This window comes from Grus americana, chromosome 1 (assembly GCF_028858705.1).
Source record: "Grus americana isolate bGruAme1 chromosome 1, bGruAme1.mat, whole genome shotgun sequence".
In the NCBI taxonomy this organism is placed as follows: domain Eukaryota; kingdom Metazoa; phylum Chordata; class Aves; order Gruiformes; family Gruidae; genus Grus; species Grus americana.
The window spans coordinates 205001471-205018936 of NC_072852.1; the positions used below are offsets into that span (position 1 = coordinate 205001471).

Below are 17466 nucleotides of genomic sequence, written 5' to 3' on the forward strand. Positions count from 1 at the left end.
GAGTAAATTGGTACTTAAGTTCACTTTCCCACATTTTGATAAGAATTTTTTTTTTCCCTCCATTGATGCTTAGCCTCTAACAACACTGCTTCTTCAGCAACACACAGGATATTTAGTAAAGTTGAAAGCTGTACATATAAAACTTTGACATACAAGTAGATCAATCAAACAATCCTAACTAATGTCTCATCTAGACTGATTATTATATAGATAGCAATGGCAATTCAGGAGTATAAACTTTATCACAAATTTTGAATTGCCAAGCCTCATTTATTTCAAATTATAGTATTACTTGTAAACATGAAGAAAAAAATAATCTGATAATTTGTGACTGAGTGATGCTCACATCTTCTGTGAAAACTCCATCTGCAAACTAATCACCATGATTTAAGAGTCACCATGACAACAGTAATCCCATCAAAATAACTTTTAACTCCTTTTGGCACAAATCTCAAAGTGTCATTGGTATCAAATTGCTCGTTTTACTGTAATTTGTCTCAAAGACAAATCATAATTATTTCTACCAGAATAGTGAAAGGCCCTGGAATCCTCTTGTTAAACTAGAATTCATCATGGTTTGTTTTTTTTAACAGAAAAGAATTAGCCATATAGACTCTTCAAAGCTTAAGTTGTGGATACAATTTCAGGGCTTGATGCTGCAATCTCAGAATAAGGTGAAAAAGAGGAAAAAAGAAGCATAAAAAAAGTATCATTAAAGTGATCTCAGTTTAGTCTCCCAGATTAAAATTTATGTGAAACAGAAGCATAATTTCATCGAGTAATAAATTAAATAGCAAAAAAAGCAATTAATTATTTGACTTTCAAATATTCCATATATGCTTTATAAAAGTCACATTTTTATTGTAGCAATATAATTCTGTTGTTGCAACCAGTAAACATTAGCTGTATTTGAAGTACACAAAGTTGGACATGTAGAACATTGCCTTGTTAAAATACTTAATTCTTACTAGGGTCACGTTAATCCCACTCAAGAATTTATATTCACAACAAGCGTGACTACAAGAAATCACCACAAGTTCACATTAACAAAACACAGCATGTCTTGAAGAGAACCAGTTTGTTATCATGATCTCTACGCAAACGTGAAGCTGGTTAAGAGTGTGTTTAGTGCTTACATCTTGCAAATGAGATTCTTTCTTCTTTGCTGATAAATTTAAGTGCTTCTCTAGGATGGAATAATATTTCTCACTTTCCTTGTCAAACTTCTTCTTCCCATCCTGAAAAACAAAACATTGCCAAGTAAAGTATTTGATTAAATATCACCGCTAACTTAAATTAAAAGAAAGAATAGGTGCCAAAATAGGCCTGGTTATAAAGCCATTTTTGTTGTTTTTAGGGTTTAATTCTGAATTGGGCCTGAAGATACTAGGAGGACTAATTCAATTATTAAAGGCATTATTAAGCAGGATTTTTCCCATAAATTATAAACTTAGACAACAGACTCACATAGTTTCCCATAATAAATATACATGAGGTTTCATGTAGGTGGTATCTTGCTAAGCAGACATTTAATGCAAAATAATCTCCCCCATGTTTTATAAATGTACCTACCTGTCACACTGTCTTTGCTGAATATAAACATTGTGAAGAGGTAGGTGAGTATAACAAATTTGATGATGATATAGACCTATCCTTTGTGTTTAAGACTAATACATGCTTATTTTCCACCCACACTCTTAAAATACAAGGATGATGGAAAAGCACATACGTGGTTGCAAAAGGAAATTGGTCCAAAAGTCTGTTTCCAATAACATTTTGATGTGTCTGAATATTTAAGCTTGTCTCATTTAAAAGAATTATCCTCTTTTTCCTTTCCCACTCCTCTTAAGTTTTTCCTATCATGTGCAGACAATCCTCACATTTCTACTGTAAGACTACTTTAATACATGATAATACATAAGAAAGCTACTGCTATGAGTAAATTAAGAAACATCTTCTGCAATCTAATTTACAATTTATACTTCAATTTTTTTAAAATCAGCTATTCTGAAATTTAAATTTGATATTTAAGAAAAAGACAGCTTTCTCAAAGCTTTTCCGTCTTTCAAGAAGTGCCAAATTTCAGGCAACTGGAGAAAGGATTAAAGGAAATATCCCATCAGAGTATTATTAATGATAAAAATACGATTTTTAATTATAAAATTATATGTCCTCTAATTAAGATCAACTCTCTGCCAGTGACTTTTACAATCTTAGGTAAGTCCTAATGATTCTTTCTAATGATTAATAAGTTGAATATTTTGAGAAAACAAAGAAAACTCAAGACAACAAGTCCTACTTACACATGTGCAAAAGCTATTAATGGTGGAAAAACTAATTACTGGACATAATGCAGTAACATCAAGTCATCTTCGGAACTGTAGTGATTCTTTTCCTGACCTCTTTCTCCCTAGAATTTGTTATATACAAAACCAAATAACTAGCCTGCATTGTAGCACCACCCTGTTTTTCTTTGTCATGTCATGGGAAAGGGAGGTCAGTCAGAGAAATAAGAAATACAAGGAAGAATTTAATGCCATGAATGGAAACTTATCAACCAGCTGTAACAACAAACTACTTACTGATCACTGCCAGTGACTAAAGTTCACAATGGTAATTATACTAGATTATAAAACACATATACTTTCTATACTGCAAAAAGTTCAAATACATTTAGTATGAAAAATATGCACAATTTAACGTTCTCGTTACCTCACAATAGAAATACCTTCAGAAAACATCAGAAGGAAAAGGCATTTGACTCAACAAAATATTAATTAACAATATTCCCAATGCCTTCTATATTTAATTGCAACTATGCAGATACGAGAAAAAAAAGATAAAAATAAAAAATAAAAGCTTGTATTTTGCCTCGCAAGAGTAAAAAAGCTATATGAATAATCTTCCAAAATCTTTCCCAAACACATTCTTAAAAGAAAGGAGAAGACAGAAGGCAGGACTCGCCAAATGACCGCTTAGCCCAGAAATCAACTTTTGTGGGACTGAAATCAGAGGTCAGTTCCACAGCCACAGTTTTATTTCAGAATACTCAAGGGCCACGTCTCTATTATCAAGCAAAAGCAACCTGAGTATCTCGATGTCTCCTTCGGACACAAAAAGAAATTCAGTTCAGTTGATCACACACCACAGACACATAACTTTTGAATAAAAGCTGCAGTTAGTTGCTCACTGTCTTATCTTCTGAGACAATGAAGTTAAAAAAATGAACTGGATTATGGTGGCATAGTCACCATCTTGAGGAAATCCCCAAGTCAAGGGCAAACTCAACTGATGCAATGAAAAATGCAGAGAATTACTTTTTAATGTTTTTTTTCCACGTCACTGAAAGTTGGGAGAGGAGTCTGCCCGATTGCAATATTGAAGCCTTTGGCCACAAGCTGCTGGAGTGGATACCCCTTCCAAGAGACCACCTACTTCAGAACGTAACTTGCCATGGCCTTTGACAATGAAGCCTGGGTGCAGACGACATTTGCTGCACATCTTGGTGTGACGTGCTTGCTTTTGCTGTCTCAGAGGCCAGACCTAAGGAATGAGACGTGGAGCCACAGGCAAAGCTCCTGCAGGATTATCTGTGTCAGACTGGGAATCACTCAGCCTAGCCCGGGCAGCATCAATTCCTTCCCTAATAGATTTACGATATGAGCAATAGGTATTCCTCTTGCCTTGTGAACTATTTGTCTTAGAAACAAACGGATGTACAGGTAATGGATGATCTAAAGTCTGGTCAGGCACTTGAGCTCACAATAACATTAACATAACTTTAACTAACAAGAGCTGGAAAAGACTCTCACCAGTCTAAGCTGGCTGGTGAGAGTCAAAGAGAAAGGTGTAAAAATGGGACTTGGCCATCTGAAATAGCTCCTCTTCTACCCTACAGCATGACAAATGCACGTCAATGCCAAGAGAGATCCATTCATACATCTAATGCAGTTCCCAGTGTGCCAAATCCACCCTCTTATATTTTGTGCTAACATCTACAACAAAACCTGTGAATTACATATCACATTATCTATTCTCTTTATATGTAAAAAGGAAAACTAAAGAAGTAAATGATCACATCCAAACAGATACAACTCTACTAAGAAAAACAAAATTCAAATAAACTAATTGTGGTTGCAAGGCATCTTGTATCTCATGTGAAGCTTCATGAAGATCTCTGTGGCACCATCTGTGTGGACACGCAGAATTTAAGGCTCTCCTGGTCTTCTGCCAGCACTGTCAGCCCCCTCCCAGACTGTACCTCTCTGCTGTAACAATGATCCACTCACCCACCACCTTCACAGTTTTTACACCAGTTAAGTTAAAGAGAAAACTAACAATTAGGAGCTTCCTTGATAACAGGACAACTTTTAGCCTGAGCACAGCGTTTCCAGGGACAGCACATCCTGTTAACTTCTCCCCTTTTTTACCTCAGATTTTAACACAACAAAATTTCTCCCTTCAAAGCTGGAAGCAGACAAAGTAGGGAGAATAAACAGCAGTAGACTGAGAATAAAGATCGCTTGGCAGTTTTGACTGCATTAGTGTCTTTACTTGGTGATACTTCTGGGAATAAGGCTGCAGTGCCAGCAGGCCAGTGTTTCCAGAGCTGTGCTCATCACCCAGACATGTTTCTGGGAAAAGTCTAAAAAATACTGGCCCCAACAGGTGAATGAGTTCCCTTCACTTGAAATGTCCTCTGCTATGCCAGTAAAAACCACATATTTGAATGTACTGAAGCCTCTGAAAACTGTTTATCTCATAAAAATTAACAAAGAAAGATACACTTACAAGCAGGTGATTCATTTTCTGGAAGAGAAGAAACACTTCAGTTTATGCCAAGATAACTCACCTCGCACACTCAGCCGGTGACTCACAGCACACAGGCGCATCCTAAGTGGAGTCACAGGCTTCTCTGACTCCAGCCTCAGCCTTGTCTTCTGCCACCCTCAAAACTCTCTCTCACACACAGCTGCTGCCCAAATTAATCATCTGAATCCTGGGCACAGCAATCTGTGCCCGTGAGACTGAGACTCCTGCTCTTCCACAAGCCAGGAGGTTTACAAAGAAAGTTTCCATGCAAAACGATCTCCTCAAAGCTTAGGAGACAGAGGATTGCTTCTGCCTCTAGATTCCACATTGGATCAAACCCCAAGGAGAGAAGAGATGTGGCTGGATAAGCAAGCTCGTGCTGTACTGTTACCAGAACAGGGAGCACCAGCCATGATACAAAGCACAAGGTACGTGGCCACGAGAAAGATGCTACTCCTGACCTAGGCACTACGCCTCTTACTCCTTTCAACCTCCGGCTACCTTTCTTCCTCACGCATCCTTCCTGCAAGTAACCCTCATCCTTTCTCTTTGCCCTGGAAACTTATCAATCATTTCTGTCAAAATACCAGCAAGAACATATAAAAACCCCCCACATGAGATAATTAAGAGGGTGCAATAAAAAAATCTAAACACAGAAAAAGACAAATTACAAAATACTAATCTTTGCCATATTTTACACTGATGTGTAAGTCATTGATACCTTTTGTACAGATCAAGTTCTGCAGACTCTAAGCACTGTAAATGTCACTCTGTAGTTGTTTAACTGTTCTCAGGTGTGTCAGGTCACTAAGCTGTAAGTCAGTTCAAAAATATTTACAGTTTTAAATACCTCAAATTTCTAACAACCCCCTTGGGAAGGCCCTTAACCAAACACTCAGCTTCTAGCATGAGATGGCGTCTTACGAATTTCCACTACCCTCCTGACAGAGTCAGGTCATGTAATACCAAATCTAAGTTTAATTCCCAGTTTTGTTCTCTCTACTTAGTTTTCCTCTAGAGTTTTATTTCAAAATTGATTAGACAATCTCCAAAAAGAGAAAATTATTTTTTCATAGATAAATTTTGCTCAAGATACCGCTAATTATAGATGTGCCAGTTAGAAGTTTAACTCAAAAGATCTCCTCCTATCCCTCTTTACAGAAATCTATGGCTGTGAAAAGATCAGACATCAATTATTAAAAAGCTAACTCGATTGAGCCAGATAATTCTTTTTCTATTCAGAAAGATCTTGATTCCGTGCTGTAACTAATTAAATGCATGCAACAAATTGCTGGCATGATTACTAGAAATTTTAACCACAAGTTGTAGTTTTGGATGTAAACCAGAAAAAGTTATTACATTTTGAAGCTGATTTCTCTTTTCCAGTGGGAACATCAAGAAATCAGATATTTTTTTTAATGGTCTAAATTTGCCACTGATTTGTGTCCATTATTTTACATCAAAATTGTTGTATGCATCTTCGGAATTGATATATAAATTATTGCTCTTTATTTTCCGCAAAGAGCCTTTGCCATCCTTCCCATTTCTTTACATTTTTTCTAGTTGTAATGACTTTTGGTGCTATACTTATCTATTAGTATATCTTAGCTAAATCTTACAACTGCCTCTAAATAAAGTATTTTTACTCTTTCTTTGTCCCAGAAGTCATATTTAAACTTTAACATGCTAATCTTTAAAACAAAAAGCCCCTGCGCATTTAGTACAGATTAATTTTCAATAACAATATCCTTGCGCAACCATAAAATAAACATGTTTGGTAAGAGGTGATTTTAAAAGGATCAAGAAAGGAAATGAAAACAGAAAACATTGCAAAGAAACTATTTGGAGAAAAAAATTTCAACAAGAATCCCTCATTTGATTAAGAAACAAGTGACCATTGTGAAACATGGCTGTGATGATTTCTTTTTCCCCCCACCCAAAATTGGTACATATTTTTCTCAGCAACTCAGAAACTGTAGAAACTGGCACAGAAATGCAATAGTACGACTCGAATATAGATCAAGTCAGACACAATTGTCAGTGGAAGAAACTGAAGGCGATGGTGAACTCTGCTGAGATCAATAAAGCCACGTCCGCTTTCTTTCTCTCTGACAACAACTGCAAAAATGTCGATATAACAACACACTGGAGATAGTTCATTGCTGGAAGTTTAGACATCAAATATATTTTTCAAAGCCACCTTTTTCATTACCTTAAAAAAAAAATTCAAAATGTATTTCTACAAAGTTATTGGAACGTTGTTTGGAGTTGTAAATTTTGGGGATCATCTCGTACTAAGTAGTAGGACAAAGAAAAGTAGAACTGTAGACTAGAAAATAAACTAAACTTAGTCTTGGAAAGACTGATTTGAGTTCAGATCCTATGGATATCCTGGAAGATATGAAATCTCAGACTCTCACAACTTCTCTTCTGAGGAAAAAAGAAATAGATTGACCCTCCATTTTATTTTGCCTGAGGTTTTGCTTGGAATTCTCATGGAGGTGGTTGGTGGGTTTTGTTTGGTTTTAATAAAACTGAAATTATCATAGGCATCTGAGACCACAGACTGCATTTTGATAGATGTCTGGATGGGGGGGGGGGGGGAATTTCTTTTTGGTAGAGATCTTGATTTGTTATGCAAATGCTCACAGTTTAAGATAAAGCCAAAGGGGATTTTCCAAAAGGAAAAGTGAAAAGAGGATGTAAAACTCCTTCCCTCCTCCTCCTCCCAATCAGAATTTAATGTATGATGAGGCTATAGGGTTTCTCCAAATCTTTGAGAAAACTAGGAGGTTAAAGAGCACTGTTTATGTATTGTTAGCAAATAATATGAAGTGGTACAAAGTTATATCATAGTTTATAAAGAAACGATTGCTGCTCAATATAAAATAGGGTTAATATAGTCATAAATTATGACTTATGTTACTCTTAACTGCTAGTGAAAACACTTCCAAATTGAAGCTGAATGCATTATGTAGAAAATTAAATGTCTTAACAACTATAAATCTCTAAATCAATTCTTTACTAAAAAAGAACAACCATATGCAAACCATGAATATCCAGAAAAGAATATGGTGTAAGACACAAATAATTATAATAAAAAGAACATATTGCCACTATGAAGTATAACAAGGCAATAAACCAGGAATACAAGAGTGTTTAGCAGCATTAAAGCTATGAAGACAGATATTAAAAACTGGCAGTTTAAAAAATAACCTCAATTAAAACCAGGTAAGATACACATAAAATGAAAAACGTACTTTAAACACCCCAAAGCTAATTTAAGTTTAGGATGGAGTTCACATCTGTGTAAAATACTGAATAACCCTGCCAGAGATAATTTACTTTCAGGTTCATAAACTTCTGAAGAAAATTTTCTTTTTCCTCTGTAATGCCTTGACAGATGCAAATATCAGATATTTTCAAAAGTGTTTCCTGGAAGAGGAGAATCATACAGCTGTTTCCTAATACTTGCTGATTTAATTCCATCAGATCTGTGCAGACAGAAGGTACTTACCAGTGAAGACTGAAAAAAAAAAAAAAGCAGAAAAGTTTCACTATTTCTATGAGATCTAAAATTCTGTTCAAATTACGAAGCTGTTACTATTAAATGAACAAATATGTTTTTAGGATGTCATTTGTTTCTCTCCAAAAAAATTCACTCTTGAAATGGAAAAAAAAAACCCTATGAAAAGTTCCCAGCACTGCTGTGAAAAGACATGCAAACCCGCCAACGCTGGCAGGTCGCAAAGCAGGACACATTAGACTCCCTGTTATTCAGCTGCAGAGTTGTCTCGAGTTTATTTGGCATTTGCCGATTCCAGGAGTAGCTGCTAGATGTCTGGGAATCTGTTAAATCCCTGCCCAAACAGCAGGACTGGTAAGTCTACACACGTAATCTAGTTTTATTGTTTTTACTGTCTACTAAATATGAAGTATTTTTGCTGGAATATCTCACTTAGGATATTAGCATGCTACTGCTTAAATAATATGAAGAAGCTCCCTAGAACAGCAGAAATGGACTTTTTAAACTCTTCTCTGAAGCAGTTTTAGGATAGTTTTCTGAAGTTGAAAACGTTTTATCGTAATAATAAGGTCTCCTGTTCCTGTAGAAAAGTTTGTGACTCAATGATTTAAAAAAGAAAGTTATCCATGTTCTTTAGGAATTCAGAAAGAAACTTGAGTTAACTCTGTATACATCATCAAAAGTCATACAGAATAAACTGCTCATGTCATAAGCAATGCAGATATTTGTTAGAAATCAATATAGCTATTGATTGATATATGACAAAAGATACAACCCAATCCTAAGTCACTGCTTACATGATAAAAGGAAAGAAGCCAACTCACATTTGGGGCATGCTATTCTTCAGAAATAAAAATCAATCAACAATAACTCGTTGTGATTTAGAATATTCAAAACACTGAAGTCACTGAGCTGGCAACACTCTCCATGTAAACCTGTTAACATTAACGCTTACAAAATCAGACCAGAGAGGAGACCTTCTCTTCATGGGTAAAAAATAGGTGTATTTTTTTCTCCTCATTATCTAGTTCCAGTACAAACTTACAGAGCTTCCTAAAGTTCATAAAAAAAAAAATAAATACAATGCCTTTTACTGTTTCTGCTTCATTTCCATAAGCACCAAATTCAGTTCAGTTCAGATGACAAAGTGGGGCAAACACAAGAGGAGGTTTACAGGAAAAGAACAATGTAAGACCATTGCATAGGTCTGGTGGGTTGTAGCCAACTCTTTGATGCAAACAGTGCCACGCATGGACTGCGTGGACACAAGAAAAGCAATATTTACAGTGGATGACACTGAAGTGGACTGGTCTTACTCATGGAGAACAGGCAGCTCCACTTTTTGCCTAATCTTCCACATCAGCACCTGGACTAAGCAGGAACAAATCTCTCAGCTTCACCCATGTTTAGACAGCTAGAAGTTGGCCCTTCCAGGTCAGCAGTCGCACCAACCTGTTATCCAGGGTTGTGCCAACAGTGAAAAAAAGGTTTGCTTTTCTTGATTCTCTAGTTCTCATACTAAGGACAGAGAAGATAGACTTGGCTCTACAGTTACTAACATAAGTGCACAGAAATACTAAAGATATGGTATCCTTCCACATGCAGTGTAAGCACAGAGCAGGGCTGCTACAACCAATTTTTAAAACTGTATTACACTGGTTAACAACTTCCCTTGGTCTCCGCCATTGCCCCTTTCCTGCCACCACTGCTTCTCTTTGTCCGTTTCTCTGTCTCCCTAAGCGGCCATCACCCGTTCCCCGAGCAGCTGCCTTGTTAGCATCCCGCACCTGATGTTGCTGCTCTCCTCACCCACATTCCTCCCATCGGCACCGGCTTTCTTTCCTCCCCACGGAGGCACGGTGCATTTCAGGTTCTCTACGCCTCCTTTCCTATGCTAGATTCCCTCACAAATGAAGTGTATTTCAGTAATGTCCTGGTATGCCAGTAAACTAAAATGGGTATAAAGAGGCCGTTTCATCTGCATACTGTTAGCAACTGTCTTCTTTCCTTTGTGCACTTAAAGCAAGGAAAATGCAAAAAAGCTGCAAAGAATATACTGTCATTCAAATAAAGCAATTCTGGCAGACTAGCTTACTAGTCACATACTCACTGCTTTATTTTAAAAGCAGAAGATAAAAATATCTCTTTTTTAAGTAGTAATTTCTTTTTAAAAACCCTCTTTGGGAATCAGTCTCCCATCTATGCCAACCAATCAGCCGACATCCCTGATTTCAGCGTGCCAGCAGCACGTTCAGCACAGCTTGTGGTCCCACGCCACCTTCCACGTCATCGCAACAGGACCGTGACGCTGATCCGAGGAAGAACTCGGGAAGTGTTATGAGAAAGTTTTTAGATTAATACACACAACTGGAAGCTATGCTGTTTACAGACAGAAAAAAAAAGGAAACAGTCTGGGGTTAATGTCAGAAGTGATTTTGTTTTGTTTTGACAGCATCTATTTTGAGAGTCGCTCTTACAGCACTGATAAAGGAACACAAACTATCACTTTGGGGTGAAGAGTCATGCCTCTCCAGTGGCGTTGTTAAGCTCAAACAGTGCTTGCAGTTTACTTCTTAGGGAGGGACAATCTTCCCATCAAAACAACCATCTGAGACCACTCCTTCTTGGCAAGCTCCACAGGAACAAATGGTTCTGCGGTGGCCTGAAAGACCCTGAAATAACGAAGCTGGTTCATTTGGTGGAAGGATGGAGCTCTTGGTGCTCCTGTATCTATACCAGGACACATTCAGGCTTCAAGTAACGATGCCCATCTTTTGTTACAGTATAGAAGTGATACTTTCCAGCTACTATCCCCCACTGTACTTTGGAGTGGAGCTATTTTACTTGCTTTGCCAAAGAGAATGCATGTTTTTATATTCCCAGGCCCCTGCAGAACCTGCTGCATAGACAGAACAAGACACTGGATGAAGGCAAACCTATGGCGATACAGCCAAGTGTCCCAATCAAATGATTTTTCTGTTTAGAACAGAAAATGCAACTCTGCCATAGGTGTGGAATAAAGACCAATAGGCTCAACATCATCTGAGTAATGCCCATAGATCTGGTTTTATGCTGTTGTCTTAAATACACCACAGAAGAAAAGGAAGCAATGGCGAGAGAGATCTTTATTTTCCCCAAAACTGCTGAAGAAAACCCCAACACGTAACAGAATAAGATTAACAGATTTATACCCACGTAAAAAGCCTCACGATTTTAGTGTTAAGTGTTTGGTACAGCTGTGGCACTATGCAACATCCACGAGCACAACTCTGAAGTAATCCCTGTAGGATAAGAGCATGCAGCTGCCTTTTTGAAAACACGATGAATTTGGTTTGATAAAGGATGCCAAAAATTCAAGGTGGAGTCTTATTTTGAGCGCGGGGAGACAGGGGAGTAGGTGCCTTTGACTAACTGAAGATCAAGATCTTGTGCAGGGAAAAGAAATCTAAACTCTCTGCTTCCTCCAAGTCCTGTCCTGCTCTGTGCCATGGGTAATTGGCCACCTCCTATATTTCTCATAAATCCTCCTTGAGATTCTTGAAGACTCTCATCAACAACCTTGAAATTTGTTTTTCAGGTGTGGAATGTAATCCTCTCCCCACTGCGACCGAGATAATAGATGAGCAGAGCTACTGTATCCTACTGAGACTGAGAATATTTGCCAAATCCTCTGTGCCACGAAGCACTCAGTAAGGGGTTCAGTTCCCCTGTGAACTGGAAGTTAAGTTTGGAGTTGAATGTCCTTGTTCATACTTCTAATCACGGCTCAGGAGTCCAGCAGGATTCTAACAGCCATGTGAGGTCAGGATGCAACCTTCCCGAGTCCTTCCTGTGACACAGATTACAGGGGGCTGATTTAAACTAGCATGAAAATAGCCTTAATTTATTTAGAGATGTGCATATTTTTCTTGCATTTTTATGTTCTTTTGGGGTTTTTTTTTTCAATAGAAGGGTTGATATTTGCTACTTAAGTTTTTATTTTTTGTTTTACTAACCATAGATTTTTTTAAAAATAAATGGTTCTTTTTGCCAACAAAAATACACTGCATATTCACTTAAGAGATTCCACTGATTCACACATTTATTCCAAGTCTTAATTCTTAAACGTTATGGCAGAACACAGTAAATTACATTTCCTATTTACTATAGAGGACTAATTTACTTACCCTTAATTTATATCTGTTTTCTTTTGGATGCAAATTAGAATTTTATTAAAGTGCAGAAAAAACACAGCTTCAGAAACTGGTTTTAGTCAGTCAGCCAGTTAATCATAACAACTTTAACAGAAAGAATGCATTTAACAGAATTTATTAAAACAGACTTTGCACATAATATTAACTGGTTTACTAACAAACACCTGCAGTTAATGGATTGAACTGACAGTTTTTAATCACTGTGTGCATAATCTTTTAGTTATGAGATTTGAGGTTTTGCTCTTGTTTTTTAAAGGAATACACTAGAAGTGAAACAAGCTTTTAGGATTGTTCTTTTTTTCTGTTAATTTCATAAAATTTTCTCAGCCTTGACCGAAATAGTTGCTGAAGTAAACTGCAACAAGAAAATTATTTTGCTGCATTTGCAGAATGACAAGAGCTGTCTCAAGTAGATTAATTGCTTCGAAAAAACTCTGGGTCCAGGTGCTTAGCCAGAGATATCTCCCAGCTTAACGGTTTGGCTTTCCACAGAAGAAAATAAGACTGCCTGAAAAGATGAAGTGTGTGCACACTGGGCTCTTCACCACTATTTTTGAAATTTCCCAAATATTTTCACATACAGAAGTGTACAAGAAGCAGTGGTTGCTCCTACCGCTACAGTTATTTTCTACTTTTAAAAAAATTATTTTAATAGCTATTACCAAATTGATGCAGGTCTTTCACAGCTTCCTATTGCCATAAATTTATTTGAACAGCTATATTTTAAAGTGAAAATACATTTGATCTATTTTGAAATTACTTTTATACTATACATTTTCATTAAATGCAAATTACAAAGGGAAAAGTAGATAGCTGCAGTTGACAAGCAACAATCCAGCTACCCCAAATTTTAGGATCTGGGACAACTCACAGAGGACTCCATATACAGACACTGAAATCCAGAAGGAAATAGCAAAAAGTCAATGTGAAACAACAAACATTTTAAACAATATTTAATCTGAAGAAGTTTTCAAATTTTCAACTTTTCTTAGAACTGTCACCAACAAAATTTACCATTATAAAATTGGTATTTTTTTAGCTTAGTCTCCTAATTTCCCAGTTCTTCATCTGTCAATACTAGTTTAACTAACACCAGATTAGACAACATATTCTTAATTATTTCTCAGATAAAAATGATCTAGGACCAACATCTTGGAATTAAATGTATTTATAAATGCAATGTACAACTCTTTCACAGTTCACAAGCTTAATCCAAACCCAAAGAATTTATATAAGTAAAATAAAACCTAATGAAAATTTGTACTTCTGTATCAGAGACAGATCTTAAAGCCTATAATATCTAAAGAGATTGCCACCAGAGTTTTTTATCAGTACAGCAAATCTTCTGGTTTGCAGCTGTGTCATGACCATTGGGTAGCCTCAGTTCCTCACGCTCAGTCATTCCATCTTACTCTTTCTCCCCAATCCTCCACAGTCCTCCTCCTCTGTCTTGGCCATACCCCCACTCTATGGCAATCCCAAGGTGCGTCAGCACCACCAGATTTTTTTTTTTACCTTGTCATTACCAAAAATAAAACAACAGACTCATCTCAAATTGCCTCTTGGGATCTTCTAATTAGTAACTTCTCTCTAATGAGACAATCTCTCCCGTAAACAAAACTCACTGCCCTCTCCCCAATAGCCAGCTCCTCAGACAGACTGGGTTTCCTACACTAACCCCCAGCTAAACTGAAATATATTGTCCCATGTATAGCGCTTTAAAGGCCTTGCTGAAATAGAAATAGGTTTAATCCGCTGCATTTCCTTGCCTATAGAATAACTTATCTTGTAAAAAAAGATATCAGGTAACTCTGGTAATAACCATTTTTGGGAAACTGTGCTGCATGTTAACTCAAAACATTTGGCCATCAGTTATCCTGGCCTGGCCTCCATTTCTGCTTCCTTCCCCCAGACTCCTCTCCCCTATGGTTCAGACTGACAATAAAATACCCACAAACTAGTGGTCACAAGTACCAAACCTGGAGTAAACAGATGCTGCTTATAATGAAATACCTTCCACTGTACCTACTAGAGCAAGATCATTCATTTTTCTTGGTTAAAGGAATATTTGAACTTACAAGAAGTGCTATAATTTGATTAGATACCAAGGAAATCAGTTCACAAAATGGGCATTCTGGCATTTCTAACTGGTCTTAGATACCTATCTAAAATGCTGCTTTGACAGCTTTCTGACAGACTTTAAAAAAATGGGGGGGGGTTGTTTGGTTTATGTTCCTCAACTTCCGGACAATTGAAATAAAACACAGAGAGAGCGTGCCAGCTGCGGCATGCCTCCATCATGTGAGTATATATGTCAACATAGGTGCAGGAAAATTAATCCCAGCAGTGAACATGAATTTGTTTCCCAAGTAGAAAGGAATTCACAGCTTCGAATGAATGAATCAATGAAAGTAAATCATAATAACAAATAATCCTCCTGGCCAAAATAAATAATTTTATGAAACAAACAGATGGAATTGTAAGGAGGAAACAAAACTCTCCTTTTAAGTCATAAAAACAAAATTGCTTCTGTTGTCTTTGATCTGACTTAAGTTGTACTAAAGGTCAATGAACATTGGAGCAAATATTACTAAATACTGTACCCAATGGATAAAAAGAAACATGAAAGCTTGGCCTTATTGTACATAACACATCACACAATGATCTCACCAAAGTTACCAGCTGGGGACTTGCAAACCACATTTACCAAATAAGGCAAAATGCTTCGTGCCTGAAATCCTTTCCCAGTTACCTCACCCGGCTTTTGCTCGCGTTTCTACAATAATTGCAGAGGTCATTTTTTTAAACTCAGATGGAGTAAATCAACAGGCTATCCAATGCAAAGCTGGGTTTGTGTAGTCTCTGGAGACAACTCAGCTTTATTTAAACTGAGTGTGTACAGAAAAGGAAGAACTGAAATATGTGCAATAAAAACAGAGGAGCAAATAGTATAAATTGAGAGAACCAAGTGATGCAGATATGTGTATTGCTACTTTGATTACAAACCCTAATGTCTGATGGGGAACGTTTCTCAAATTTGTCCGGTACCTTCAGGTTTTCCAAGTGCGTGTGAAGAATTGGTCTTCAATGCTATTCTTGTGATGTTCTGAGGACACCTGAAATTTGCACTCCGGTTTTATGCTGTTGTGGTGGGCTGACCCAGGCTGGAGGCCAGGTGCCCCCCAAAGCCGCTCTGTCACTGCCCTCCTCAGCTGGGCAGGGGAGAGAAAATATAACGAAAGGCTCCTGGGTCGAGATAAGGACAGGGAGAGATCACTCACCTGTTACCATCATGGGTAAAACAGACTCAACTCGGGGAAATTAATTTAATTTATTACCAATCAAATCAGAGTAGGATAATGAGAAATAAAACCAAATATTAAAAACACCTCCCCCCACCACCTCCCTTCTTCCCAGGCCCAACTTCACTCCCCATTTCTCTCCCTCCTCCCCCCCAGCGGCACAGGGGGATGGGGAATGGGGGTTGTGGTCAGTTCATCACATGGTGTCTCTGCTGCTCCTTCCTCCTCAGGGGGAGGACTCGTCACACTCTGCCCCTGCTCCAGCATGGGGTCCCTCCCATGGGAGACAGTCCTCCACCAACTTCTCCAACATGAGTCCTTCCCACGGGCTGCAGTTCTTCACCAACTGCTCCAGCGTGGGTCTCTCCCATGGGGTCACAAGTCCTGCCAGCAAACCTGCCCTGGCGTGGGTTCCTCTCTCCACGGGGCCACAGGTCCTGCCAGGAGCTTGCTCCAGCACAGGCTTCCCATGGGGTCCCAGCCTCCTTTGGGTGCATCCACCTGCTCTGGCATGGGGTCCTCCATGGGCTGCAGGTGGATATCTGCTCCACCACGGACCTCCATGGGCTGCAGGGGGACAGCCTGCCTCACCATGGTCTTCTCCATGGGCTGCAGGGGAATCTCTGCTCTGGCACCTGGAGCACCTCCTCCCCTTCCTTCTTCACTCACCTTGGTGTCTGCAGAGTTGTTCCTCTCACATCTTCTCATTCCTCTCTCTCCATCTGCAATTGCTCTAGGTGTTTTTTTCCCCTCCTTACCTTTGTTACCCCAGAGGCACTACCACTGTTGCTGATGGGCTCGGCCTTGGCCAGCAGCAGGTCCGTCTTGGAGCCGGCTGGCATTGGCTCTGTCGGACATGGGGGAAGCTTCTAGCAGCCTCTCACAGAAGCCACCTCTGTTCCCCGCCCCCACCGCTACCAAAACCTTGCCATGCAAACCCAATACAGCTGTCCTTGTATTTGAAATATAGCTTTGTGACATCAACAGGTTATATTTTATCCTCCATACTCTCTTTGGCTTCTGTGTTCATATTTTTTGCCCAAGCTTTATAAAAGTTTTGATGAAAGAATAAAATATTCTCATTCTGTATATTAAACACAACAATAGGATAGTCCTATGTAGCTCATCATGGTAGTAAAAATCTTGCTAAGTTACTTACAAATAAATTGGTGAATGCCATAGTGAAAAATGTCATTAATTAATAAGATTTTCTTTTTCTTTTTTTTTCTCTAGTGTGTGTGGTGGGGGAGATTGCTTGTTTTTATCTCCAACTGAATTTTATTTAGAAAGAAAGAAAAAAGCCCAGCAAACACTTTTAAGTGTTGTCTATTATAATCTTCCCTTTACCAAAATCTGACAGTGGTACCTAATATCATTTTCTATTATGCATATGGGTAACATCACTAGCTAGTAACTTTTTTTCCTCAAAAAAATTTGGAAATACAGCTTAACAGGGTACTAAAATTAATAATTTCAAAGTCTAATTAGAAGAGAGAGAATCCAACAGTCCCCACTGCTTATAAAATACACTGTCACAACGTAAGGCTGATCACAAAGACCAGCTGTTTGCATATCTAGCTACTGCTGAAATTGTGAATGTAAAAGGCATATACAATTAACCTTGTGCTTCTAT

The 17466-nt window shown here is 38.1% G+C and overlaps 1 protein-coding gene across 1 annotated transcript in view; it reads right to left on the reverse strand.

Annotated features, from left to right (window-relative positions):
- ARHGAP42 (Rho GTPase activating protein 42) overlaps window positions 1–17466 on the reverse strand; it is a 169200-nt gene that overhangs the window by 59996 nt on the left and 91738 nt on the right. The window contains exon 5 of the mRNA XM_054805869.1: window positions 1137–1238. Coding sequence (XP_054661844.1) covers window positions 1137–1238 — 102 coding nt within the window. The remainder of the gene's footprint in view (window positions 1–1136; window positions 1239–17466) is intronic.